This window comes from Quercus robur, chromosome 9, assembly GCF_932294415.1.
Source record: "Quercus robur chromosome 9, dhQueRobu3.1, whole genome shotgun sequence".
NCBI classification, from domain to species: Eukaryota; Viridiplantae; Streptophyta; class Magnoliopsida; order Fagales; family Fagaceae; genus Quercus; species Quercus robur.
The window spans coordinates 35,371,287-35,396,127 of record NC_065542.1 but is presented as its reverse complement, the minus strand read 5'-3'; the positions used below and the strand labels follow the sequence as shown (position 1 = coordinate 35,396,127).

General features: G+C 38.6%; 1 protein-coding gene across 2 annotated transcripts; it reads left to right on the top strand.

Moving 5' to 3' along the window:
- The first annotated feature begins 5,518 nt into the window (after window positions 1-5,518).
- Window positions 5,519-24,640, top strand: LOC126698242 (uncharacterized). 2 transcript variants are annotated; one of them, XM_050395345.1, is made up of 3 exons: window positions 5,519-5,871; window positions 5,950-6,039; window positions 8,193-12,909. In XM_050395345.1, the coding sequence occupies exons 1-3, from the start codon at window positions 5,632-5,634 to the stop codon at window positions 8,310-8,312; spliced, it is 450 nt and encodes a 149-aa protein (XP_050251302.1). In that variant the 5' UTR covers window positions 5,519-5,631; the 3' UTR covers window positions 8,313-12,909. The 2 variants fall into 2 exon arrangements, with proteins under 2 accessions (XP_050251302.1, XP_050251303.1); XM_050395346.1 differs by lacking the exon at window positions 8,193-12,909 and adding an exon at window positions 24,377-24,640 and having other exon boundaries at window positions 5,524-5,871.
- The last annotated feature ends 201 nt before the right edge of the window (window positions 24,641-24,841 follow it).

The following is a 24,841-nucleotide window of genomic DNA, read 5'->3' as shown; positions in this document are numbered from 1 at the left end:
CAAGCATGTTGAATTACAAGTCCATAAGTGGACGACCTCATTAGGAAGAACAAAAATTTATTAAGTCCATAGAATGGATGAGTTCAACAAGCACGTTGAACTAAAATTACAAGCCCATAATGAGGACGGGTTCAACAAACACGGTGAATTAAAAGTTACTAGCCCGTAAAGAGGACGGATTCACCGAAGGGATGATAAGAACATTAAGATACATGAAAGTGGACGAATGTAACCATAAACTAAACAGATTCATCTACAGAAATAAAAGTAGATGGATAGTTCAAAATAATTGAAAATTACTTAAAGCCCATAAAGGGAGATGTCTACATACAGAAAGCAACGGTTATATTAAAACATAAGCTATTCTTCAAAACATTTACAATTTAGCCATATATATATATATATATATATCTACTATTGGACAGGAGCTTCATTTTTCTCTTCAAACATTGGTTCCTTAGGGTGACGGGTGTTGTCCTTAACTATCTTAGCTTGGCTTTTAACTTGAGTTGACTCTCTGTCATCATGAAGGTCCCTAGGGGCATCTTCAGCAAATAAGTCTTTCGTACTCTCAAAGAGGACAAGCTGAATCGAGGTCTGGTTCGGGGCTTCAATAGAGATATGGGACACATCCAAGTCCGAATAAGAAGTCTTGACCTGATGGAGAGCGTCATCGAAGCCTTCAGCAAACGAGCCTCCAAGCTCTGCCAGAAAAGCGTCGGAGTCATGATACTCACGTATCGCTTCCTCCTTCGCCTAACAGAGTTGGTCCTTGGTGTCTATGAGTGGACGACCATAAGTGGACGACCTCATCAGGATGAACAAAAATTTATTAAGTCCATAGAATGGACGGGTTCAACAAGCACGTTGAACTAAAATTACAAGCCCATAATGAGGACGGGTTCAAAAAACACGGTGAATTAAAAGTTACTAGCCCGTAAAGAGGACGGATTCACCCAGGGGATGATAAGAACATTAAGATCCATGAAAGTGGACGAATGTAACCATAAACTAAACAGATTCATCTACAGAAATAAAAGTAGACAGATAGTTCAAAATAATTGAAAATTACTTAAAGCCCATAAAGGGAGATGTCTATATACAGAATGCAACGGTTAAATTAAAACATAAGTTGTTCTTCAAAACCTTTGCAATTTAGGCAAATATATATATATATATATATATATACTATTGGATAGGAGCTTCATTTTTCTCTTCAAACATTGGTTCCTTAGGGTGACGAGTGTTGTCCTTAACTATCTTAGCTTGGCTTTTAACTTGAGTTGACTCTCCGTCATCACGAAGGTCCCCAGGGGCATCATCAGCAAATAAGTCCTTCGTACTCTCAGAGAGGACGGGCTAAACCGAGGTTTGGTTCGGGGCTTCAATAAAGACATGGGACACGTCCAAGTCCGGATAAGAAGTCTTGACCTGACGGAGAGCGTCATTGAAGCCTTCAGCAAACAAGCCTCCAAGCTCTGCCAGAAGGGTGTCGGAGTCATGATACTCACATATCGCTTCCTCCTTCGCCTAACAGAGTTGGTCCTTGGTGTCTATGAGTGGACGACCATAAGTGGACGGCCTCATCAGGATGAACAAAAATTTATTAAGTCCATAGAATGGACGGGTTCAACAAGCACGTTGAACTAAAATTACAAGCCCATAATGAGGACGGGTTCAACAAACATGGTGAATTAAAAGTTACTAGCCTATAAAGAGGACGGATTCACCCAAGGGATGATAAGAACATTAAGATCCATGAAAGTGGACGAATGTAACCATAAACTAAACAAATTCATCTACAGAAATAAAAGTAGACGGATAGTTCAAAATAATTGAAAATTACTTAAAGCCCATAAAGGGAGATGTCTATATACAGAATGCAACAGTTAAATTAAAACATAAGCTATTCTTCAAAACCTTTACAATTTAGCCAAATATATATATATATATATATATATCTACTGTTGGACAGGAGCTTCATTTTTCTCTTCAAACATTGGTTCCTTAGGGTGACGGGTGTTGTCCTTAACTATCTTAGCTTGGCTTTTAACTTGAGTTGACTTTCCGTCATCATGAAGGTGCCCAGGGGCATCATCAGTAAATAAGTCCTCCGTACTCTCAGAGAGGACGGGCTGAATTGAGGTTTGGTTCGGGGCTTCAATAGAGACATGGGACACTTCTAAGTCCAGATAAGAAGTCTTGACCTGACGGAGAGCGTCATCAAAGCCTTTAGCAAACGAGCCTCCAAGCTCTGCCAGAAGGGCATCGGAGTCACAATACTCACGTATCGCTTCCTCCTTCACCTGACAGAGTTGGTCCTTGGTGTCTATGATCTCTTTCTCCTTATCTTCTGGGACCTGCTTCCGTAGCTCTGTCTGCTTCTCCCATTCGCCCCTAGCCTTCTTTGACAAGGCAAGCTTCTTCTCCATGACCGTTCTCGAGGCCTTCAGCTCGTTCAGCTCATCCTTTGTCGAGTTCGCCTTTGCCCTAATATGGTCCAATGTCGTCTCATGGTTCAGGCAACAGCCCATTAACCCCTTCATCATCAATATTGCCTGGAAACACAAAGGGTTAGTAATAAGGCAAGCTGAAGGAAATAAAAAGAGAAAGGGGACGGTTATAGCTACCTGAGCAATGCAAAAAAGCCTCGTCTCCCCTATGGCTTTAGTAGCGTGGTTGCTCAGGTCTTCATAGTTGTCGAACATGATAATAGATGAAAGCTTCTCCAACACATACTTAGAATCCTCACGGAGCAGGATGGGTGGTTTTTCAGCAATGGGAGTAGGGCCCTTCATAAGACCCTTGCCCTTTCCTAGACCAAGAGGGGTGACCGTCTTCTTGGTCTCAGCCTTCAACCCCACGACAAACTCAGGGACAGTCTTGGGCTTCTTAGGAAGACGGTCAGACTTCTCTGTCGGCTTCCTTTTGGCAGACGGGTTGGCCAAACTTGTCCCTTTGGGGGGTTGACTCCCCTTTTGTTGTTTCTTCACAATAACTTGCTGCTTGATGTAGGCCCTTCTCCTGGTAGCGTCCATCTCTGCACAAAGGTGGGCAGATGTTTAGAATGAAATAAAGTAAAAAGAAAAGAAACCAAGATATAGGGTGATGGACTTACGTTGGCGAACTTGAGCGTCGTATCAACGGGTGGTTGTAGTTGGCTTCAATTTGTCACAATACCAGTGTAGAATGTCTAAATTGACTAATTTAGCCCACGTCCTCTCCTCTAACTTTGTTTTGTTGAAAATCTTCTCCAAAAAACTCCACTGTTCAAGTGAAACTTGGGGACGGTCCCGAGTTGCAGTAGTAGACAGACAATTAAAATAACATGTAGAAAATTTAAAATAGTAATAAACATTAACATAGACGGACGCATACCAGACGGTGACATTATGCCCCATGTTTTGTCAACGGGCATATATTTATTGTCACCGGGGTGACACATCCACTCATCACCCTCCATAAAGAAATAACGACTCTTCCAATCCCTGTTGGATTCGGGAGTCTCACAAATGAGCCTCAATAACAGGCTCCTAGGCAAGAAGCTATACATGCCCTTAGACTAAGCAATCTCAGCAGGACAGTAACAATGAAAGAATTCTTCCACCGTCAGCCTCCGTGCTCTGTTTGACATAGCCCCATATAGGACCTCCACACCAAGGAAGATCCTCTAGGCATTTGGGGAGATTTGGGTGACAACCAACCCAAGGTATTGGAGGAGGCGACGGTGGAGTGCACTTAGGGGGAATTTGAGCCCCGCCTTCAGCATTTGCTCATAGATTCCTACGTCCTCAACACTCTCATAATAACACTTCTTTGACTTGTAAGGAAGACGGAGGGGTATGTGGACTGGTATCTGGTACTTATCCCTAAGTTTTTTGAAGTGTGATTCTTTGATTGTAGAAACAAAATCATTAACCATCCATAAAGGAAGCATTATGAACTCCCTAAATCCATCAAGACCTATGACGGATTGAATTGGGTGTTTAGCACCAACTAGGCCGTCACTAAAGTCATCCTCTGACCTATCCGTCTCCAAGCCCTCATTTCTTGAAGGAGAGGTGGTCGACGGATTCCTCTCTTCACTTGAAATGTCAGGGTCTTTTTGACCTGACGAAAATACTTCATCGTAGCTCGATCAATCAAGGACACACGATTGGTTATTTGGCGCACTAGACATCTTTGTCACCTACACGTGACGGTAAATCCTAAGGTATTAACGGATCTAATTGAAGACGGGAGTACAAAGTCTAAAAGATAAATTTAATGAAAGAAGAAGAGTACTTACCAGTTGAAAAGAAGCAGCAAAAATGTGTAGATGATGGATGCACTAGGTGGACGGTATGCTCATTGACAATGGTGACGAAAGCGCTCTGATCGTAAGATTTTTATGGAAAGTAAAAAATGAGAGTTAAGGAGGCAGGTTTATATAGGAAGAACGGAACGGAAGACGAAGGGACACTTCGTTCCAAGAGATGGACCAATAAAAAGACGCCACGTGTCCCTACGATATTAATGACCTTAGGCCAGCCTGTCAGGTTGGGTGTGTTTCTCAGGAGGCAAGTTCAACTGTCACTCCATAGGTTCGACCACTCAGAGATCACGGACCCATGGAGTGAGGGGGCAACTGAAGAGGGTAAAATTAGAGACGATGGATCCATTCAAATGAACTTGACGGTGCTAGACCAGTTGGCTAATAGTGGATGGATCCAAGATGCACGAGCGCAAGGTGGACGGATCTCGAGGCCACGTGACATCCACATGGTTTAAGTAACCTCCAAGGAACCCTAAATGGAAACAACTTACGTCCTATGATTAACCCTAATCGATAGAGTCCCAATATGAATAGAATCCTAACGTAAGAAAGATCTCATAATATGCGCCCATTAATGATGATCTTCTCTATAAGGAAACACCTTCCTACGCAAGAAACAGAGGTTGGTTCTACACTACTATAAAAACCCAAAGGCTCTAAAACAACAAAGTACGCATAATTTATCCCAGTTTTGACACTCTAGAGTTGTGAAAGGTTTTCTGACTTAACCTTCAGAGGGTTTTTGGCCGGTATCACATCGATACTCTCTTAGGGTTTTTCCTTGTTTTTGTCTAGCAAGAATCATTTCGAGCACGTGAGTATCGTGTGGCTTATTGATGATTTTCGGCATCATTATATATATATATATATATAATTTTTTTTTTAAAGAGAGTAAACTGAAATGAATTAAAATAACCGGAATTGGCTAGAATGACATGGAATGAAGTCCGAGATAAAGTATAAATCTTTAATTTTTTTTTAAAAAAAAAAGAAAAAAAAAGGACTTTAGGAGAAACAACTATTTTTATAATACTTTTCACAATCTATGTGGTATGATGTCTTATGAAAATCAGCCGATCACATGATCCTACTACCAACGTGGACATAATCGACAATTTAGAGCTTTATTTAAAATTTTTTTTTTGGGAGAAACTAGCTTTATTTATTTATTTAAATTTTAAACGCACAAAATGGGCCTTATTTTAAAACTCATCAATGTGTCTTAAAATTTGGAGAGCGGCTGCGAGTAACGACTTTAGCAATAGCAACCTCAGAGCGGTTGAAGCTATCCTGAGGACTGAGGAGGATTTGGAAGAATGGCCATGGCAGCAATGGCAAGACCATCCTCAATTGTAATGCTAACAGTAAAAAGACAAAGACCCAGGTGGGTCTTTACTCCTCTGGCTCTGTCTCTGTCATCTTCTTCCCCTACTCCATCTAGAAAACTCATTCTCTACTCAAAGCCTGGTTGTTGTTTGTGTGATGGTCTCAAAGAAAAACTCCAAGCTGCTTTCTTAATCTCCGGCCCTGATTCCCTTCACGATGTTGATTTACAGGTACCTCCGTTTCTCTCTTTCTCTCTCTATTTGTATCTATGTGTGTATTGTTGTGAATGTGTTGGTGGGTTTTGTCAGATAAGGGACATCACTAGCAATCCTGAGTGGGAAAGGGCTTACCAGTATGAGATACCTGTGTTGGCCAAAGTGCGTCCTGACGGCACTGAGGTCAGTTTTATTGTTAATTTTGGTACTATGGTTTTTTTGTTCATTTGTTTATGCTCCCATTTAAGCTTTTTCAAGCTGTGTATATCTGGTTTTTCTTTGAGTTTAAGTAATTTTGTGTGCTACTAATGTCTTCAAAATTATATTTTTGAGTGCCCAACAACTAAGATATTAACATGTTAAAATCATTTCTGACCCTTGTTGAATTTATGCTTTGCTACAGTGCTTATGATCATGATATAGCTTCTGAGCCAACATGTTAGCCATAAAAACTGAAACTGGTGGTTTTCATGAAATGTTAGTTAACATGCTTGCCTCTTAGGTTCTTAGTAATTGATCACCTTATGATGGTAATTGGAGATTGCAACTATGCTATGATTTACACTTTGTGTGTGGGATTAGTCCTAATGGTGGTTACAAAATTTACCATCTCAGACTGTTTAAGTATAGTAGTAGGATGTCTGAGTATGCATCATTATACATAATGGGTGCTACATGTGATTTTCCGGTTTGACAATCCAACCAATGGTTATGATGGTTAAAAAGGGTAAGAGGATGGTTGTATGGTAACCCATGGTTTCTATAAGTAAACTGAGGAATCCCTTATGAAAAGCCATCTTTTTGGCACATCGATAACTTCCATAACCAACTAAAAGAAAGAGAGATTGATAACTTCCCAAATTTTCATCATGGTAATTCTTTTCTAGAGATCCAAGACTCTCTTCTTTTTCTGTATGATTTTTGGTACCCTTTTAAGACTCTTCGTGTTCATCATTGTGAGAATGAAGTGATCTTTCTTAATAAAACTTTATTACTTATCAAAAAAAAAAAAAAAAAATTTAAAGTTTGTCTGTTCTTCACCATTTTATTGCATATCCAAAGACCCTATTAATCTCACATTTGAATATTTGATAAAAATTCTTATGATGAAGTTTACCACCGTCTCTTGGACCTTCAACATATTTTTAGGGTTTTTCTTGTTTCCATTTGATGGGCTTTTTGCACCATCAATTTTTTCATGGTAAATAATATTACCTTGAAACCCCTTTTTTTATCTCCTAATCCTCCAAAGTCAATCAATATAATTTTTCTGTTGTAAAGTAATCCACGAGATCATTTCAACAGTAATGCTAATGTAGGAGAGCTCTTAGATTCCAAGATTAGGGATTTTCAGATCAAAATATGTGTATAAAAGCTTTAGATTTTAGGGTTTAGAGGATTAGTTGATGATTATGAATGGGAAAAAGTTTTTTAAAACTGTGTTTTTAGTTTGAAATCAAGAATAAACAGTTGAAAGAATGTTTTGGACAACTACTTTTAAGGGGTTTTCTGGATGCTAGTATTCGGTTTAATGGTGGGGAAAGGCTACAAAATATGTGGGTTTTACAAGTTTCTAACAGTGTAAGAAGAGGGTGCAATGAAAAGGAAGTTTGGGAGTGCTTTTCAGGGACTGAAGCAGTGCACCAAGTATAGTATTCAATCATTTTTTGGGTTTTTTGAATGTCATTCGGAGGTGGTTTTTCCGAGCGGTTTTGTCACGACCCAGGCTTGATTTAGGTTGTGAGTTGCTTTGAAGTAGTAATAAACTTTGGTTGTAATTTTTTTGGTGGGATAAGTTGTTTTGAAGTGCTAATATTTAGGAAAAAAAAAATGGAAGATGGTGATGGTGAAAGAATTAGGAAATCGTGGAATCACACTAGGCCTTCTAGGAATCTCACCAAGAAAAGTCTTTTTGTATATAAGAAAGTTAGCTTGCAGAAAAGTTACATTCCTCAAAGCTCATTGTTTGTTTTCAATACTTGCTTATGTGAAAACAATAAACTAACACCTGACAGAGTCTTTTCGATACTCTGTACTTTGAAAATAAGATGGCTAAGAAAGACTTAAATTACAAGCAAATAAGAGAAAATCAAATTTACAACGCATTTTTTCTTTTTAATTTTATAAATATTTTTTTATCGAAACAGAAAAAGCCTATGCATACAAGAAGTACACCAAGGATGGACAACTCAATGACATTGAATGTACCACAGATAGACAACTCAATGTGTGATTAAATGCATTATTATTCCTCTCTCTCTCTCTTGCCATATTGTCCACGTGAGGCAAAGGGGGGCCATTTCCAAAATAAAACTGTTTCTATGCCTTCCAAACAGACCCTTTCAACTGAAGTATCCTCAACTGTTCCATGCAAGGAGAAAGTTTATCCTAACAGGCTCAAGAACATGAACAAAGGCAACACAACCCAATATGCAAGGAGTGAGTGGACAGGGTGAGCGGCACACATAAACTACCAACCTTGGAAGGGCTTGAATTCATCCGTTGTACTCCCCACTTTATTTCAACTGCCATAACATATACTACTAAATCACTGCCTTGCGCATAGGTTGTAGATGCACCAGTCATTAGAAACATTGATCCATTATCAACCTCATATTGATAACATGGGTGATCATCAATTTACTGTAAGAGGACTCGTATAGGTTTTTTTGATCTGTTTGTTGCTTTGCTTCAATGCAGCAGGAGGACTATGTTGCAATATCTTCTACAATATCTTGCATTTCATCAATTCTCTTTTTCTTCTTCATCTTTTTTTTATTTTTTTCATCTTCATTCTTATCACCCTTGCTTTCCTAGTCCTTTCAATTTTCAGAGGTGAGAATGAAGTTTTGTTTGAGTTTTATATGATTCAACCTTCCTTGAGGTTTATAGCAGAGGAAACCTTAGGTATGATGCCTAGAATTTTTGCTTTTTTTTTTCATCATCCTTAAATTTCTAACAACTTAAACCTTACAATCACACATTGATTTATTACTTCTTCTTTTTTGATAAGTAACAAAATTTTATTGATAAAAAAGGAAACACTTGTGTACACTAGGGGCGTACTCAGGGAGTAATACAATTAATTTTTCAAATTACAATGCTCAAGCATATCTAATAAATTAGAACACGGAAGAGATTTAAAAGCAACACTCCAACCCAATAAAGTTTGAAAAAAAAGAGATTTAATCTCAAGAAGAGACCGTTTACATCCCTCATCGCATCTCGCATTCCATTCCCACCAAAGACACCGCATAATGTAATGCGACACAACCCTTCAAAAAAGCTATATTCGGTGTCTACCAAAGGTACCTTGCCAAGCTGCTAACAAATCAAGCACCCTCTGTGGCATAATCCAAAGAAGACCAATCAAACTCCACACCCTTTTTCATAACTCATACGCTATGGGACAATAAAGAAGAAGATGGTCCACCAACTCCCCACTCTGTTTACACATATAGCACCATTTTTCAACAATAATACCTCTCTTCTGTAAATTATTAGAAGACAAAATCTTCCTTAAGGCAGCAGCCAGCAGTCCATGAAAAGAAAGCTTCTTTAGGAGGAACCTTTGATCATCACACCAACTTCCAAGGAAATGACCTGCCAATAGTCAAGGAAATGGAAAGGTAGTATCCACGCACCTCAAAACCCTGATTCTTTGCTGGCTTGATTTGTAACCTTTAAAACCCTAAAATCCAATACTTCGATACACTAGACCACGCATCCATCAAATAGACCTAAATAACCCACAAACAACCAAATAATTTTTCGCAAGTTACTTTTCACAGCCTAGGAACAACAACCCAAATCTAGGTTTTCCCCATTATTTAATCCACAAATCTTACCATTACTTTTCCCTATTAGAAAATCTATACTTCCTTGATTTTTTCAGTCCTTTTTTATGAAGGAACTTAGAAATTCAGCATTGTATTAGGGTTCTTGATAAGATCTTGAAGGGTTCTTGTATGGTGTTTGATTTTTATGGTTTTAAGTAGGTTAAGTAATAAAAATATTGGATCTTAAATGTGTTTGATGGTTGTTTGGAGTTAAACAAGTAATAGGATGAGAAACCAAGAAATATAAAACTTAGGAAATCACACATAGGTTTTCTAAGCAGTCACAAGGGTTATAGGATCTTTTCAACAAAGTGAACAAATCTACAATATCTAAGTCTAAACAGAGAGCTGAATTTCAAGGCATGCTAAAAAGCTAGAACAGCCTGTTGTAATGTTTGAACAAGAAGAAAATTGAGAAGAAAATTCCAAACAGGTGTGCAAACATCTAAAAAGAGCATGAAGATGAGTCCAAACAACAAGCTACAAGTTTAAAAATGAAGAACCTAAAATTTCCATTATAACAACAAAAGCTACCATACCAGCAATTGACCAGCTTAGAGAAATCAGAAATGCCTAGAGTTCTAGCTTAGTTGTCCAAGGAGTGCCCTGATTTCTCTTTGAAAGATCTAATGAAGTCCTTACGTCCTATGCATGACTACTCCACTGATTTTGCCAAAGATACAAGTTGTTTGGTGATAACATAGGACATGTGATGCGGGAGACGCAAGAAGATTATTATTTAGTATTATTTATGTTTGCAAGTCAATTGTATTTTTATGTTTTAGGTCCTATTAGTTTATTGGGCTATTAGTATTTTAATTTGGAAGCAAGGCTATTTTTGTAATAAGGCAATTAGGGTTTCCTAGCCAATTAGAACTAGGGTTTAGCAATCCTTTATAAGCAACCTATTGTACTCGTTAAGGAGATAGTTGAGATTTTGATGAATGAAAAAATGGCCGTTTGGTTTTTCTTTGGTCTGGTGCTGACTCCAGGTCTACCCTAGGTTCTGACTCCAAGTAAGGCCTAAGTGCTGACTCCTAGGTCATATATCTTTATTTTATTGTTGTTTCAATTTTGTTCTGATTGTCCTGCATCAGTTTTGGTATCAGAGCAGACACCGATCTGTTGAAGTATCACCGCAAGAAAGAATCAAAAAAATCACACACCCAAAAAAAAAAAAAAAATCCTTTGCTGTCATTATTTTCCACCCATCAGAACACCACCGCACCACACTACAGTAACCCAGATTTCAAACCAAACATAGAATCTACCAAATTCACAGACCCAACGTGAATCACCAATCCCTCCTTCCTCAAGCCATATCACCACTATTAACATAAACAACCTAGCCACACCAAGAGCCCAACCCTTTGCAACCACGAAGACAGAGAAGAAGCCCTGTTACCGCTGACCCGGATTGTCAATTTTGCCCTTCCTCGTGACGGCGATCCACCTCCATCGGTTCCTGCTTGCCACTGTGACTACCACTATACACACTCACAAGCCCCAATTGCAGCAACCCACCATGAGCACCTTCCATCCCTGCCTTTTGCCACCATGACCTTCACTTGCTCACTACCGTTCCACCGCAAGTACCCCATCAACCCGATCTCAAAGGTAACCCGGTACAGCCCCCTCTGTGTTATCCACTTCCTTTAGCCAAAAAAAAAAAAAAATTCTAACCAACCCATTTTAGAAGCAACCCCTTGCCCGACCCATTTGTTAACAAGCCCAAAGCCCACATTTTACAACACCAGTTTTCTTTTTTTTAAAAAAAAAATATACAAGACCCAGCCCACGAAATCCAACCTGTCAACCAGCCCAGTCCCAGCAACTATTTGAGAGAATAGTCTTAGAAGCCTATTCCAAATATCTGTCCAGAGAACATCACAGCAACCCAAGTTCTTGTTCCAACTTCCAACTATTTGTTGAAGCACTATTTTAGAGAATTATGGTAATATCCGAAGCACCTTATTTTGATGGTTGTAAAACTAATCCACAGGATTTTGTCTACTGGATGAATGGGATTGAGCAATTCTTTGAGCAAGCTAATTTTGTAGATAACAAAAAGGTTAGGTATGCAAAGTTGAAGTTAAGTGGTGGAGCACAAATGTTTTGGAAGAATCTTGAATATTTCCGCTATCTAAATTATGAACCTACCATTAGTGTGTGGGAAGATATGAAAGAAAAGCTTTGTGATGAGTATTTTCCACCATACTTTCGAGCTAAGTATCTATCACAATCTCAGTGTGGTACTTTCAAGTTAAAGCAAATAGAATGAATTCTCATCCCATTTCATGTCCTCAGTGCACTTTTGAACAATCTATCAAGAAATTATTTGTAAAGCTCATGAAAGATGTTCAAGATAGGATTGCTCAGATGAAGCAAAAGAAGACTCAAACCGATTCAATTGGAAAACCAAGGATACTTGATCACAATGAACTTGTTGCTGCCCCAATAGAAGACAACATTGATGATGATATCTTGGTCGTGGAGAATCCTCCAGCAACACCAAAGCCTAATGTTGACATAGACGTACATGCCTCGACAAGTGCTGCTTTAACATACGTCCAAGGAAATGAATCTATTAAAGAGCAGCAAGGTGAAGAGATGGTGCCTAAAGAGAGTATTATGTTAGAGGGTGCACATGATGTGATATTGGAAGTTAATGAATCTGCTTTTGATCAAACTTTCCATGGTGCATGAAGACAAACAGTTTGCTAAAGTGAAGAAAGTGGATAACATAGTGCTTTCAATGGTTCAAGATAAGATTATGTTGATTCCACACATTGATTTTGTTATTCCAGAAGAGTTTGACATGGTGGAATTCAAGGTTTTTCTTTTCTCTATGCTCCCTAGGGTGATTCTAGACTTGAAGCAAGTGTTACTTGTCAGCAGCCTAATCCTTCAACGCTTTAGAACTCGAGGTCGAGTTTTCTCCAACCAAAGGAGAATGATGCGGAAGACGCAAGAAGATTATTATTTAGTATTATTTATGTTTGCAAGTCAATTGTATTTTTATGTTTTAGGTCCTATTAGTTTATTGGGCTATTAGTATTTTAATTTGGAAGCAAGGTTATTTTTGTAATAAGGCAATTAGAGTTTCCTAGCCAATTAGAACTAGGGTTTAGCAATCCTTTATAAGCAACCTATTGTACTCATTGAGGAGATAGTTGATATTTTGATGAATGAAAAAATGGTCGTTTGGTCTTTCTTTGGTTTGGTGCTGACTCCAGGTCTACTCTAGGTGCCGACTCCTAGTGGTTTCCCCGCTTGGTGCTGATTCCAAGCAAGGCCTAGGTGCTGACTCCTAGGTCATATCTCTTTATTTTATTGTTGTTTCAATTTTGTTCTGGTTGTCCTACGTCAACATGCCAAGTTAAAGATACATGAAGATGAATAAAGGGAGCTTGAAGTCACAATCAAAGGATACATGATAAACGATTAATGTAATCAGAAGGTGCCATCCATTCAGGGATTGAAAGTGTTGAAACTAGTCTTGACTACCATTCTCATTAAAGTTCAAATTGAAACAAAATTTCAAAGAGATGAAACCTATTGATGAAGGTACTTATAAAAAAAAAAAAACCTATTGATGAAGTTAAAATTGAACAAGCAGTAAAAATAAAGCCCAAAGACTAGGTTCATGTTTCATATTAAAGCAAGGTCATATTGCTTGCATCAACTTTCAAGATATTGATTTTGTTAGATCTGAAAATTTTATTTGTTCAATTGGACTGGTGAATTTATCATTATTATCATTGCTAAATCAGACAAAGAAAAGAAAGAAAATTCAAATTCAATCTTTTTATCTAATGTCAATGATGCACTTCCAGAAACAAAGACTCTTCCTACTACAACACTTAAAAACTTGAGTAAGTTTTCTCCAATCAGGGGAGAACAAAGCAGGTAGCAAGAAGTCAATTTTCATTTTAATTTAATTTAATTTTAAGAGTTTGTGGCAATACTGTAGTATTTTGGTTTCTGGACATGGATTGTACTATTGGTGGTGCGGACACGAGGTACAAGCCCCCAATTACACACACGTATAGGAGGAAGAGCAAAAAGAAGACGGCCCAGCCTGTGGCCTTATGGATGGAGCATACTAGTTATTGGGCTTGAAATTAAGCAAGCCCGAACATTTAATGATTAGGGTTTCTTTAGGGTTTTTATTGTTGGCTATTTAAACAATTTTTCAGATTATTGTAAGACAGTTTTGAGAATTATTAAAAATAAACGTGTGTTTTCTTTCACTGGTGCCGACTCCAGTTTGCTTGGTGCTGACTCCAAGCAACCCTTAGGTGCTGACTCCTAGGGTTTATCTTTTGTTCTATTGTTAGTGTGGTTGTCCTACGTCAGTTTTGGTATCAGAGCAAACTTCCGGTCCATACAACACAACCGTAGACAACCAATAGAAAGCAAAACCATCAAAAGAGCAAGCCAGCCAAATATGTCAGTACCTTTCAAGTATTTGCCCCATGAAATCTTGAACAAGCCCAAACCAGTCCCAGCGATCCGTGTATACCCCGCAGCCCCACATGAGTTTTTCATCCCCAAGCCATCAGAGAAGCCAGTGACGCCTCCCAAGCCGGTGACCACCATCCGTGCCCGCCTCTGACCACAGAACCCACATCCCACAAACCCAAAAAAAAAAGAAAGAAAGTACGTATTGTTGCTGTGAGCCCACTGCATGTATTGGGCCTTAAATCGTTCTTCACAGGTTCACTTATCCAAGTCAGATCCATTTACTTGACTATCCAGTGCAAAGAGATTGGCCACTGACTAGGTACAACTCTTACTCTCTTTTGGTGGGTTCAATTTTGTCTCATTGAAATATTATCTTTATATTTTTTATGTGCATATCCCACCATATATTATTGACCTACCCATTTTGTGTCCAAATTAGCTATTTTATTATTTGTGCTTTGTACCCATTATAAAAAAAAAAAAAAAAAAAAAAAAAAAAAAAAAAAAAAAGAGAAACCTTGAAATATTTGATCCTCATTATTAATTGTGGAGCTTATTGAAAATTGACTTTATTTGGACTATCTCTCAATATTGTGAAATCTGTCACTACTTGACTGCAATTTCTTCACATGCACTCTTGCCTGGCCCTAATTTTAAATTGAGAATTGGTTATTTGAACTTTTGTGAATCTCAATTGCATTCCTAAATATAGTGTGCATGCATTTACGTAGTGGTCGCATCATGTCAAACTCTGAACATCAATCCACTTCTGAGTCTAGGTCCTCCTTAGAGCAAACCATAGATGACCTAGCAAAAAGTGTCCGTAATTTAATTGATAGGGTTGATCAAATTGAAGCATCTCAAAGAGAGACCGTTAACCATGAAGGAGGTAACCTGCTTAGGCAAAATCACCACGGTTACTTTCATAGGGTTCCAAACTTTGAACATGATCACTATAATCACAATGACCCTAGGGATTATGATGATAGAATGTTCAAGGAAAAGATAGAGGCACCCACCTTTGACGGCTGCCTGGACCCATGGGTTTTCACTGATTGGTTACGTCAGATGGATAAATTCTTTGACTACTACCATTGGGCTGAGAATAAGAAAGTGAGGTATGCTAGGATGAAGTTAGTTGGAAGAGCCGACCTTTTCTGGGAGGACCTTGAGGATAGCATTAGGCGACGACATGAGCCCCCCATTACTGATTGGCTTGAGATGAAGGGTGCACTCTCAAGGAATTATCTTCCTTCAACTTATAGGAGCTCCCTCCTTGAGGAATGGGATCGCCTAAGGCAAGGCACTGCTCCTGTGGCTGAGTATATAGAAAAGTTCAAGGAGTTCAAGAGGCGAATTCGAATAGTCGAGGAAGAGGTTGTCACACTCAATAGGTTTAAGAAAGGTTTAAATGCTAACCTACTAGGCGAGATTATCACCCGTGGAGTCACTACCTTAAGTGAAGCATATGACCTCGCTAGGAATTGTGAATTAGCATCCAAATCTATCTTTTGGCGACGTTCTGAGTCCCGAAGTGTTCCCGCCAACCCTCAACCTTTTGGTAGCAAACCTAGACTTGCCTTACCCCCTAAAGTCAACCCCAATAGCACCCCATTAGAAAAAGAGGACAAGGGAAAAGGTGTGGTCAATGAGCCTTCAAGATTAGGATCTCGCCTTCAATGCTTCAAATGCAATGGGGTTGGACACATCGCTGCTAGATGTCCCTCTAGGACCCTTGTCATTCAAGAGGGTGATGAAAAGGTAGAAGATGTTGAGGAGCTAGTGTATGATCCAAATGTTGAAGAAACCCAAGATGTTGAAGCGGAATGGGAAGATGATCCTAGCTATCTCGCATGCATTAAAGCCATTTCTCCCCAAGTTGATGATTCCAAGAACTTTGGTGTCCCTAGAGTGAATGTGGTAAGGTGTGCCTTGGCAGAGCAAAGAGACGCTGAAGATTGGCTAAGGAGTGCCATCTTTCAAACTTACACTAAGTGTGGAGACAAAACTTGCAAGGTTATCATAGATAGTGGAAGTTGCATTAATGCAGTGTCTTCTAACGTTGTTTCCCGCCTAGGCTTGAAATTGACCCCACACCCTAACCCATATAAAGTTTCTTGGGTGGATACTTCCTCCATAGCCATAAAAGAAAGATGTGTTGTCCCACTTCAATTCCTCACCTACAAGGCTGAAATATGGTGTGACGTGATTCCCATGGATGTAGGGCATATCATCTTAGGTAGACCTTGGCTGTATGATCTAGATGTCACCCTTCATGGGCGATCCAATTCTTGCTCATTTATGTTTGAAGGTAAGAAGATTGTGCTCACTCCTTTGAAACCCAAGCCAATTGGCATGAGCAAGAAGATAGAGGCACCAAAGGCGAGAGGCCTGAACATCATAAGTCCGAAGGCATTTGAAAGGGTAGCAACTCAAGAGTCCATTGTGTTTGTCTTAGTTGCCAGGGAACTACGTGGAGAGACCAGTGAGGAGCAACCTGAAGAAGTGAGGTTAGTGCTTCAGGAATTTAAGGACGTTTTCCCTGAGGAACTCCCCGATCATTTACCACCCATGCGTGACATACAACACGCCATAGATTTTGTGCCCGGAGCGGCCCTACCTAACTTGCCTCATTATAGGATGAGCCCTGTAGAGCATGCCGAGTTGCAAAGGCAAGTAGAAGAACTACTTAGGAAGGGTTTTGTCCGTGAAAGCATGAGTCCTTGTGCGGTCCCTGCACTCTTAACTCCAAAAAAAGATGGAACTTGGCGGATGTGTGTTGATAGCCGTGCCATCAACAAGATCACTGTGAAATATCGATTTCCTATCCCCCGGTTGGATGACATGTTAGATATGATGGCTGGAGCAATGATCTTCTCTAAGATAGACTTAAAAAGCGGCTATCATCAAATTAGGGTTCGTTCGGGTGATGAGTGGAAAACTGCCTTCAAGACGAAGGATGGGTTATATGAGTGGATGGTGATGCCTTTTGGATTGTCCAATGCTCCTAGTACCTTTATGAGAGTGATGACTCAAGTGCTCAAGCCTTTTATGGGAAAATTCTTGGTTGTGTACTTTGATGACATCCTCATCTATAGTAAGTCTAGGGAACAACACTTAGACCACCTAACTCAAGTTTGTACTACCCTTAGGAGGGAGAGTCTATATGGCAACCTCAAGAAGTGTTCTTTCTTCACTAATAGAGTCGTCTTCCTAGGTTTCATAGTGTCCTCTGAGGGAGTTTCTGCCGACCCTCAAAAGATTCAAGCGATTGTGGAGTGGCCCGAGCCCAAAAATATCCATGAAATTCGAAGCTTTCATGGGCTCGCTTCCTTTTATCGCCGATTCATCAAGGGGTTTAGTACCCTTATGTCCCCCATCACTGACTGCATGAAACAAGGGGAGTTTGTTTGGACTAAAGCTGCTGCTAAAGCTTTCAATGAGGTAAAGCAAAAGATGACTGAGGCACCTGTCATGCGTCTCCCTGATTTTACCAAGCCTTTTGAGGTGGAATGTGATGCCTCAGGTATTGGTATAGGGGGAGTGCTTAGTCAAGAGCGTCACCCAATTGCTTATTTCAGTGAAAAGTTGAATGACGCTAAGCAAAAGTACTCCACATATGACAAAGAGTTTTATGCCATTATTCGAGCTCTTTGGCATTGGCGCCATTACCTGTTGTCTCGAGAATTTGTTATCTACTCTGATCATGAAGCTTTGCGCTACCTCCATTCCCAAAAGAAGCTAAATTTTAGGCACGGTAGTTGGGTTGAATTTTTGCAGCGCTACCACTTTGTAGTGAAGCATAGGGCGGGAATTGAGAATAAGGCTGCTGATGCACTAAGTCGAAGGGTGTCTCTGTTATCCATCATGAGTGTTAAGGTTACTGGGTTTGAACGACTCAAGGATGATTATGAGTCATGCCCCGATTTTGGGGACCTCTACACTAGCCTCAGGAATGCCCCACGACCAATCTTGGATGATTATACCCTTCAAGATGGGTACTTGTTCAAGGCCAACAAGTTATGTATCCCTCGGTCTTCAGTAAGAGATTTCCTAGTTTGGGAAATACATGCGGGAGGCCTGGCAGGTCATTTTGGCCGAGACAAGACAATTGAGGAAGTGGAACGTCAATTCTATTGGCCTAGTCTTAAGAGGGGTGTTGCCAAGATAGTTGGTCAGTGTCGTACATGTCAACTAGCCAAACATCGCAAGCAAAACACTGGCCTGTACACACCTCTACCTGTGCCAGATCGCCCGTGGCAGGATGTGAGTATGGACTTTGTGTTAGGTTTGCCCCGCACCTTTAGGAAGCATGATTCCATTCTAGTAGTTGTTGATCGCTTCTCCAAGATGGCTCATTTCCTACCATGTTCTAAGACCTCTGATGCTTCTAAGATTGCAAAACTCTACTTTGATGAGATTGTCAAACTTTATGGTCTTCCCAAAACCATAGTGTCTGATAGGGATGTTCGCTTCATGAGTTATTTTTGGAAGACCTTGTGGCATTTAGTGGGCACCAAATTGAAATTTTCCACGGCATTTCATCCTCAAACTGATGGTCAAACTGAGGTGGTTAATCGTAGCCTAGGCAACCTCCTTCGGTGTCTAGTGGGTGAAGCCAATCGAAATTGGGATTCTATTCTTCCTGTAGCCCAACTTGCATATAATAGCTCTGTCAATAGGTCTATAGGTGCTAGTCCTTTTGAGGTTGTGCATGGATATACACCTAGGAAGCCCTTAGATCTTTTGCCTATGTCCCCACATGTTAGGATTTCTGAGTCTGCTGAGGCATTTGCACGACATATTCATGATTTGCATAATGAGATTCGCAAAAAAATTCAGGCAAGTAATTCTCAATATAAAATTCATGCTGACACTCATCGACGTCATGCAGAGTTTCAGGTAGGGGATTATGTCATGATTCGGATTCGACCTGAACGGTTTCCCTCTGGGACCGTTAAGAAATTGCAGGCTCGTAGTGCCGGACCATTCAAGGTATTGAAACGAATGGGCCCAAATGCATATGTCATTGACCTCCCTCATGATTATGGTATTAGCTCCTCCTTTAATATTGAGGATCTAGTTGCTTATAAAAGCCCCACAACTATTCCTGATACCCCTTTTGATGAGTCTTTGCCTAATCCTATTGATGCCCCTATTCCCACTCCTTTACCCTTAAATTTGCCCTATGCACATAAAGAATCTATTGATGCTATTTTAGATGAGCAGATTGTTTCTACCAGGGATGGAGGAGTTCACCGTTTCTTAGTTCGGTGGCGAGGGCGACCAGATTCTGATTGCACATGGATTACTCGAGATGAGCTATTGCGACTGGATCCTGATTTGCTGGAGTACTATCAGAGCTCTTCAGATTTCCACTCGACGGGGTCGAGTTCTTCTCACCCGGGGGGAGTTGGTGCGGACACGAGGTACAAGCCCCCAATTACACACACGTATAGGAGGAAGAGCAAAAAGAAGACGGCCCAGCCTGTGGCCTTATGGATGGAGCATACTAGTTATTGGGCTTGAAATTAAGCAAGCCCGAACATTTAATGATTAGGGTTTCTTTAGGGTTTTTATTGTTGGCTATTTAAACAATTTTTCAGATTATTGTAAGACAGTTTTGAGAATTATTAAAAATAAACGTGTGTTTTCTTTCACTGGTGCCGACTCCAGTTTGCTTGGTGCTGACTCCAAGCAACCCTTAGGTGCTGACTCCTAGGGTTTATCTTTTGTTCTATTGTTAGTGTGGTTGTCCTACGTCAATTGGTCCATTGGGTGTTTATTTTGGGGTTTGATTAATTTTTGGGTTTTATTTGTGAGTGTAGTTATTTAGTTTTGGCTATCAAAGCCCTAGGAGTCCAAATCTTCTTAGGGTTAGGTTTTAGCCATCTATTTATATTAACCCTTTCTATTCATGGGGAGAGAAGATGTTTTCGAATTTCTCAGAGGATATGAAATTTTGTTTAAGATTTTGTGATACAACATTCTCTAAGGAACGATGCTCAAGAGACGAAGTGTGATGCCTATAAGTTTATCTTTTTTTTCTTCTTTGTCCTTAAATTTCCAGTATTTAAAAAAAAAAATCCCAGCAACTTGAAATCTTGCAACCACGCATTGATTTGTCACCCTTAAAACCCTGAAACATCCATCCATTAAATGGATCCAAAAAAACTACAAAGAGCCAAAGTACTATTCTCGAGTTACTGCTCACAGCCCTGGAACAGCAACCAAAATCTTAAGTTTCCCCCTTTATTTGATCCACAAAGCGTACTATTCCTTTCCCCACTAGAAACCCCACATTCCCCACTATTTTCTAGCCCACTTTCCCACCAAACTTAATCCTAAATTCCTAATTCCTCAAAAATCTAGCTGTCCAGAACTTCTAAATCAGATTTGGCTTCACCCTCCTTTGTCCTAACTCACCAGCCCAACATATGTGGGCCTGGACAAGGTTCTATTTGACTATACACTAACGATTTCTCCCAGATCCAATAAATATTGGACTGTGGAGCATAGATAAAGAAGAAACGTTCTGTTCAATATAAACTACCTAAAGGCCATGATTTATACATCCATTAAGCAACTTGGAAGTCATGGAAATTACATAATATTTCTCCAGGATTTTGGCTGGAAGTCTGAAGGATCTTGTTGACAGAAGTCTTAACATATCCTATAGAATGATTTCTGTAGAAAATCATGTCTAAGATGGTGGATTTTTCAAGGAGCCATGTCAAACAGGAGTTAAACCATCTTATGGCTTAAGAGTGGCTCATTACAGCTTTTATTATTTTAATAGTTTATAGGAAGCAAGCCAGTATATTAAGACAAAGGCTTTGTTGAGTTCAGTATTTTATGGTTGAATTATCAATTAGTATAAACCTATGATGGGTTCTGCAAGTGCTACCCATTCATCCTTCATGTTGTTCATCAACTTAAATTTGACACTGTTCCCCCTAGGGGTATTCGCGGGGTGGTGCGGTTTTGGGTCATTTTAAGCACCGCACTTTGCGGTGCGGTTTAACTAAAACCATAATTGCACCGCACTTTATTTTTGTGGTCACATGTGCAGTGCAGTGTGGTGCAGTGCGGTTTAAAGTTTAGCTAAAACCATAACTGCACCGCACCTCATTTTTACGGTCACATATACAATACGGTGTATAAAATGTAGTTTGAATGATTTGAAATTGGTATATATTTCAAATTTTGGGCTTTTTCTATCCAACCCAAAACTAATTTTTTCCTTTATTTTGGTTCAAATTTTAAACTATTGAGCTAGTTTTTCTTTATTTTGGGATGGCTTTCTTAATCAACACTTGCTAGGGTTATTAAACTTTTTTTTTTTTTTTTTGAAAACTAGGGTTATTAAACTATTAATAATATATTTAATATTAAAAATAATTAAATATATTAATATATAGAGAGGGTGCGGTGCGGTTTGTGCGGTTTTTTTATTATAAAACCGCAAACCGCACTGCACCATGCAGTGTGGTGCGGTGCGGTGCACCATTACTTGCGGTGCGGTTATACTATTTTGCGGGTTTTTTTGGTGCAGTTTTTGCAGTTTGGTGAACACCCCTAGTCTTCCCCCAATATTTATTTCTTCAGTTACTTTCCATCATGCTGTTTTTGCCAAAGATAATTGACTAACAGATTAGCTTGCACATAATATATAAATATATATATATATATAAAAGCAGAGACCTCATGCGGGAGAGCATGAGGTTTTGCTATGTGGTACATTCTGTGAAAAGAATTGAAATATTTTTTAGTCACATCAAAGATAAGAACAAAGTTAAAAATAGGGACTTTTTATTCCTTTGGTTCAATGTTCCAAGGCTACTTATTGTTACAATTTTTATTCAATATTTTAAGACTACTATTTATTTCATTTGATTCAATGTTTTAACACTTTTCCTCTATTTTACACAAAAAAATTTTTGCATTTCCATTCACCATTTTCCCTTCTACTCCTTTATATACATATGCACGTAGCCCTTCATGCCATCTTATCTCAAATACACTTAGACCAAAAATTATGTCATTTACCTTCAACCTTTCAACAACACCAACATTATAGTACCATTTGATTATAACTTGTATGAGTAGGCTATGACTAAGGAAGGGGGTTTGTGTTTTTTTATTCAATGACACTAGCTTATGGTTTTGATATTGAAGTCGGACGTTGTGAATTTTGTGAAGGTTATGATTTGCTTGGAGTTTTTGGGTATTTGGGATTTTGGTTTGGGAAAGTCATAAATATATTTTGTTTTAGAACTAATCAACCTGATGTACAACATTTTACCCTAGTAACTTAACTTTGCTAAAGTTGATTGATGTCTGCAAAAGCTGTGTTTCGCTGTGGAAAAATAAAAATTTTCAATAATTTTGAATTGATTAAAAATCAAAACATTATGTTTTTTCTTTTTTTTTTTTCATTTTATATCATGTTTATCCTCCCCCATTTGTGACACAAATGTAAAGCAGTCCACATTTTTCATCTGTTCTTTTGATATCATTGTCAATTCGCATTTGTCTTCTGTTCTTGATTTTGGTTTTCTTTCTTTTCTCCTGCTGCTGTGTCCTAATCCCACATGACACGTGCAGATGCACGAACCTGATTCACTCTGCCCACAATGAGACGTTGATCTGTTTGGATCTTCTCTATCATGCTTTTATCTTTTTAGTCAGATCTGTCATCCTGTTCATGGTGTTAAAAATTTGATTAGATTAGGTTTCTGGTGTTAAAGTTTATTGTTTGCATTTGGCAAGCTCAGGGGCGGAGCTACGTTGTTTGCATTCCCCCCCACCCCCAAAAAGTTTAAAAAAAATTTTAGAGCAAGTAAAATTGCATACTTGAACCATTTTTCTAAGAACTGGCCCCACATGAAAAATTATTTGGCCCCCCCAATTTGTCCACGTTTAGTGTTCCTTCCAAACTTGCTTTTCATCTTTTAATATTTTCCCTCATTTATTATTAGTCTTTACTGTTGAAATTCCTTCACATGTCAGACCATTGGCTTGATTAGAAATTTTACTTTTTCAATTCCCAAGCTTCAATATATTTTTCTTGATCTGGTCTGAGCTGATATTGCTCTTTATTGTTATTATATTGCTCTATGTTGTAAGCTGATATTGTTGTCCGCATCTATTGCTACTTGCTAGTAAATGTTGCTCTCTATTACTGAATATACCTATTTTTCTTGCTCTATTTTGCTATGGCCATTCTTTTGGCTTTGTATTCTTTCTTTTCTTTGCATAAAATTTATAATTTTGTCTCAAAAAAGAGTGTTGAGCTTATTTGGAACTAGCAAAAATGACTTTAAGATCTTGAGAAGTACTAGTGTATTCTTCTTTTTATTATTTTATTATTTTTTATTTTTTTATTTATATATATATATAATAAACCAATCAATAAGCGTTATTCAAAAGTTCATTTTGGCTTCTATTCTGCTCAAACAACCAAATGTGAAAGTCATCTTGTATTTTTATATATAATTTCATATTGGCTTATAAGGATTTTGTTATTTTTATTTTCTAAAAATATTATATCTTCTTATAGAAGTAGTTGTTATATTTGTATTTAATTTCTTGAATGGTTTGAACTTATGGTTTGTTAAAAGGACTTAGAAAAACTTAGAAGGGAAAATGAACTTAAGATACTTAATTGGTCAATTAGTTTTGTTAAGTGCTAATAAGAATTACATTGATTAAACTAATGCACAAAAACATATATGTAGCATTTTGAGTTTTTCTTGAATTGTGACTCACTACAAGATAGTTTAACCTCGGCCCCCCAAATCAAAATTCCTAGCTCCGCCCCTGGGCAAGCTGGAATCTTATCATCCAGGGAATTTGCTTTAAATGGTGGGAATTTCTGTTTACAATCAAATTATGAACAACTTTTGAAAATAGGCATTAATATATCAATTGATTGGCCAATAATAGGCAGAAGCTTTTCCTTGCTTACAGACATGTGTTAAGTGAACTAACTCATTAGGCTCTTTCTTCTCTCTTTTCTATCTGTCTGTTTCCCTTTCTTTTAAAAGGGTTTAAGCCCATCACCTCAATTCATCAAAAAAGAAAAGTGTTGAATGAACTGGAAGTTTCCCTTGCTGCAAGCATGGGCCTTGTTAATCAGTATTGAATAATGCATTTTTTTTTTTTTTCATACATAAAGGTGATGTCTGACACAAAATGAATCACTGTTTCAGGAAACCCTACCAAGATTATCTCCACGTCTTGGAGTGGAGCTCATTCAAAAGAAGATAGCAGCTGCTTTGAAACAATAAGAGGTTCTCTAAGGCTCATGAATGATTGATATTCAATTATATTTCATCTTTTTTATATATTTAAGTGAAAGCACTGATTCTATTATGAATTTTTAACATTAAAGGTAGTCATGGACTGAATCTGAATGTAGGGACAGACAATTTTAAACATTGATTATAGAAAAATCTGTTTCTTCTGTTACGTCATACTACATTCTCCAATCTCCATGTTTCTTTTAAGCAAAATCAAGCTTAAAAGCTGATGCTCTGATTCCCATCAACAAACATGATTCTCTCTTATTTTTCCTTTATTTTGTGGGCAACTAAAGATCACTATGGGTTGCAGAAAGTGATTATTTTACGTCATTTTCATTGTTTTTATTACTGACTAGTCCATGATTGCAAAAG

Bases quoted from the DNA above. Each gene is read 5' to 3' on its own strand.
- LOC126698242 (XM_050395345.1), top strand. From the start codon at position 5,632: ATGGCCATGGCAGCAATGGCAAGACCATCCTCAATTGTAATGCTAACA. The intron at 5,872-5,949 runs GTACCTCCGTTT...GGGTTTTGTCAG, and splicing joins TTCACGATGTTGATTTACAG to ATAAGGGACATCACTAGCAA. The intron at 6,040-8,192 runs GTCAGTTTTATT...CCTTCCAAACAG, and splicing joins TGCGTCCTGACGGCACTGAG to ACCCTTTCAACTGAAGTATC.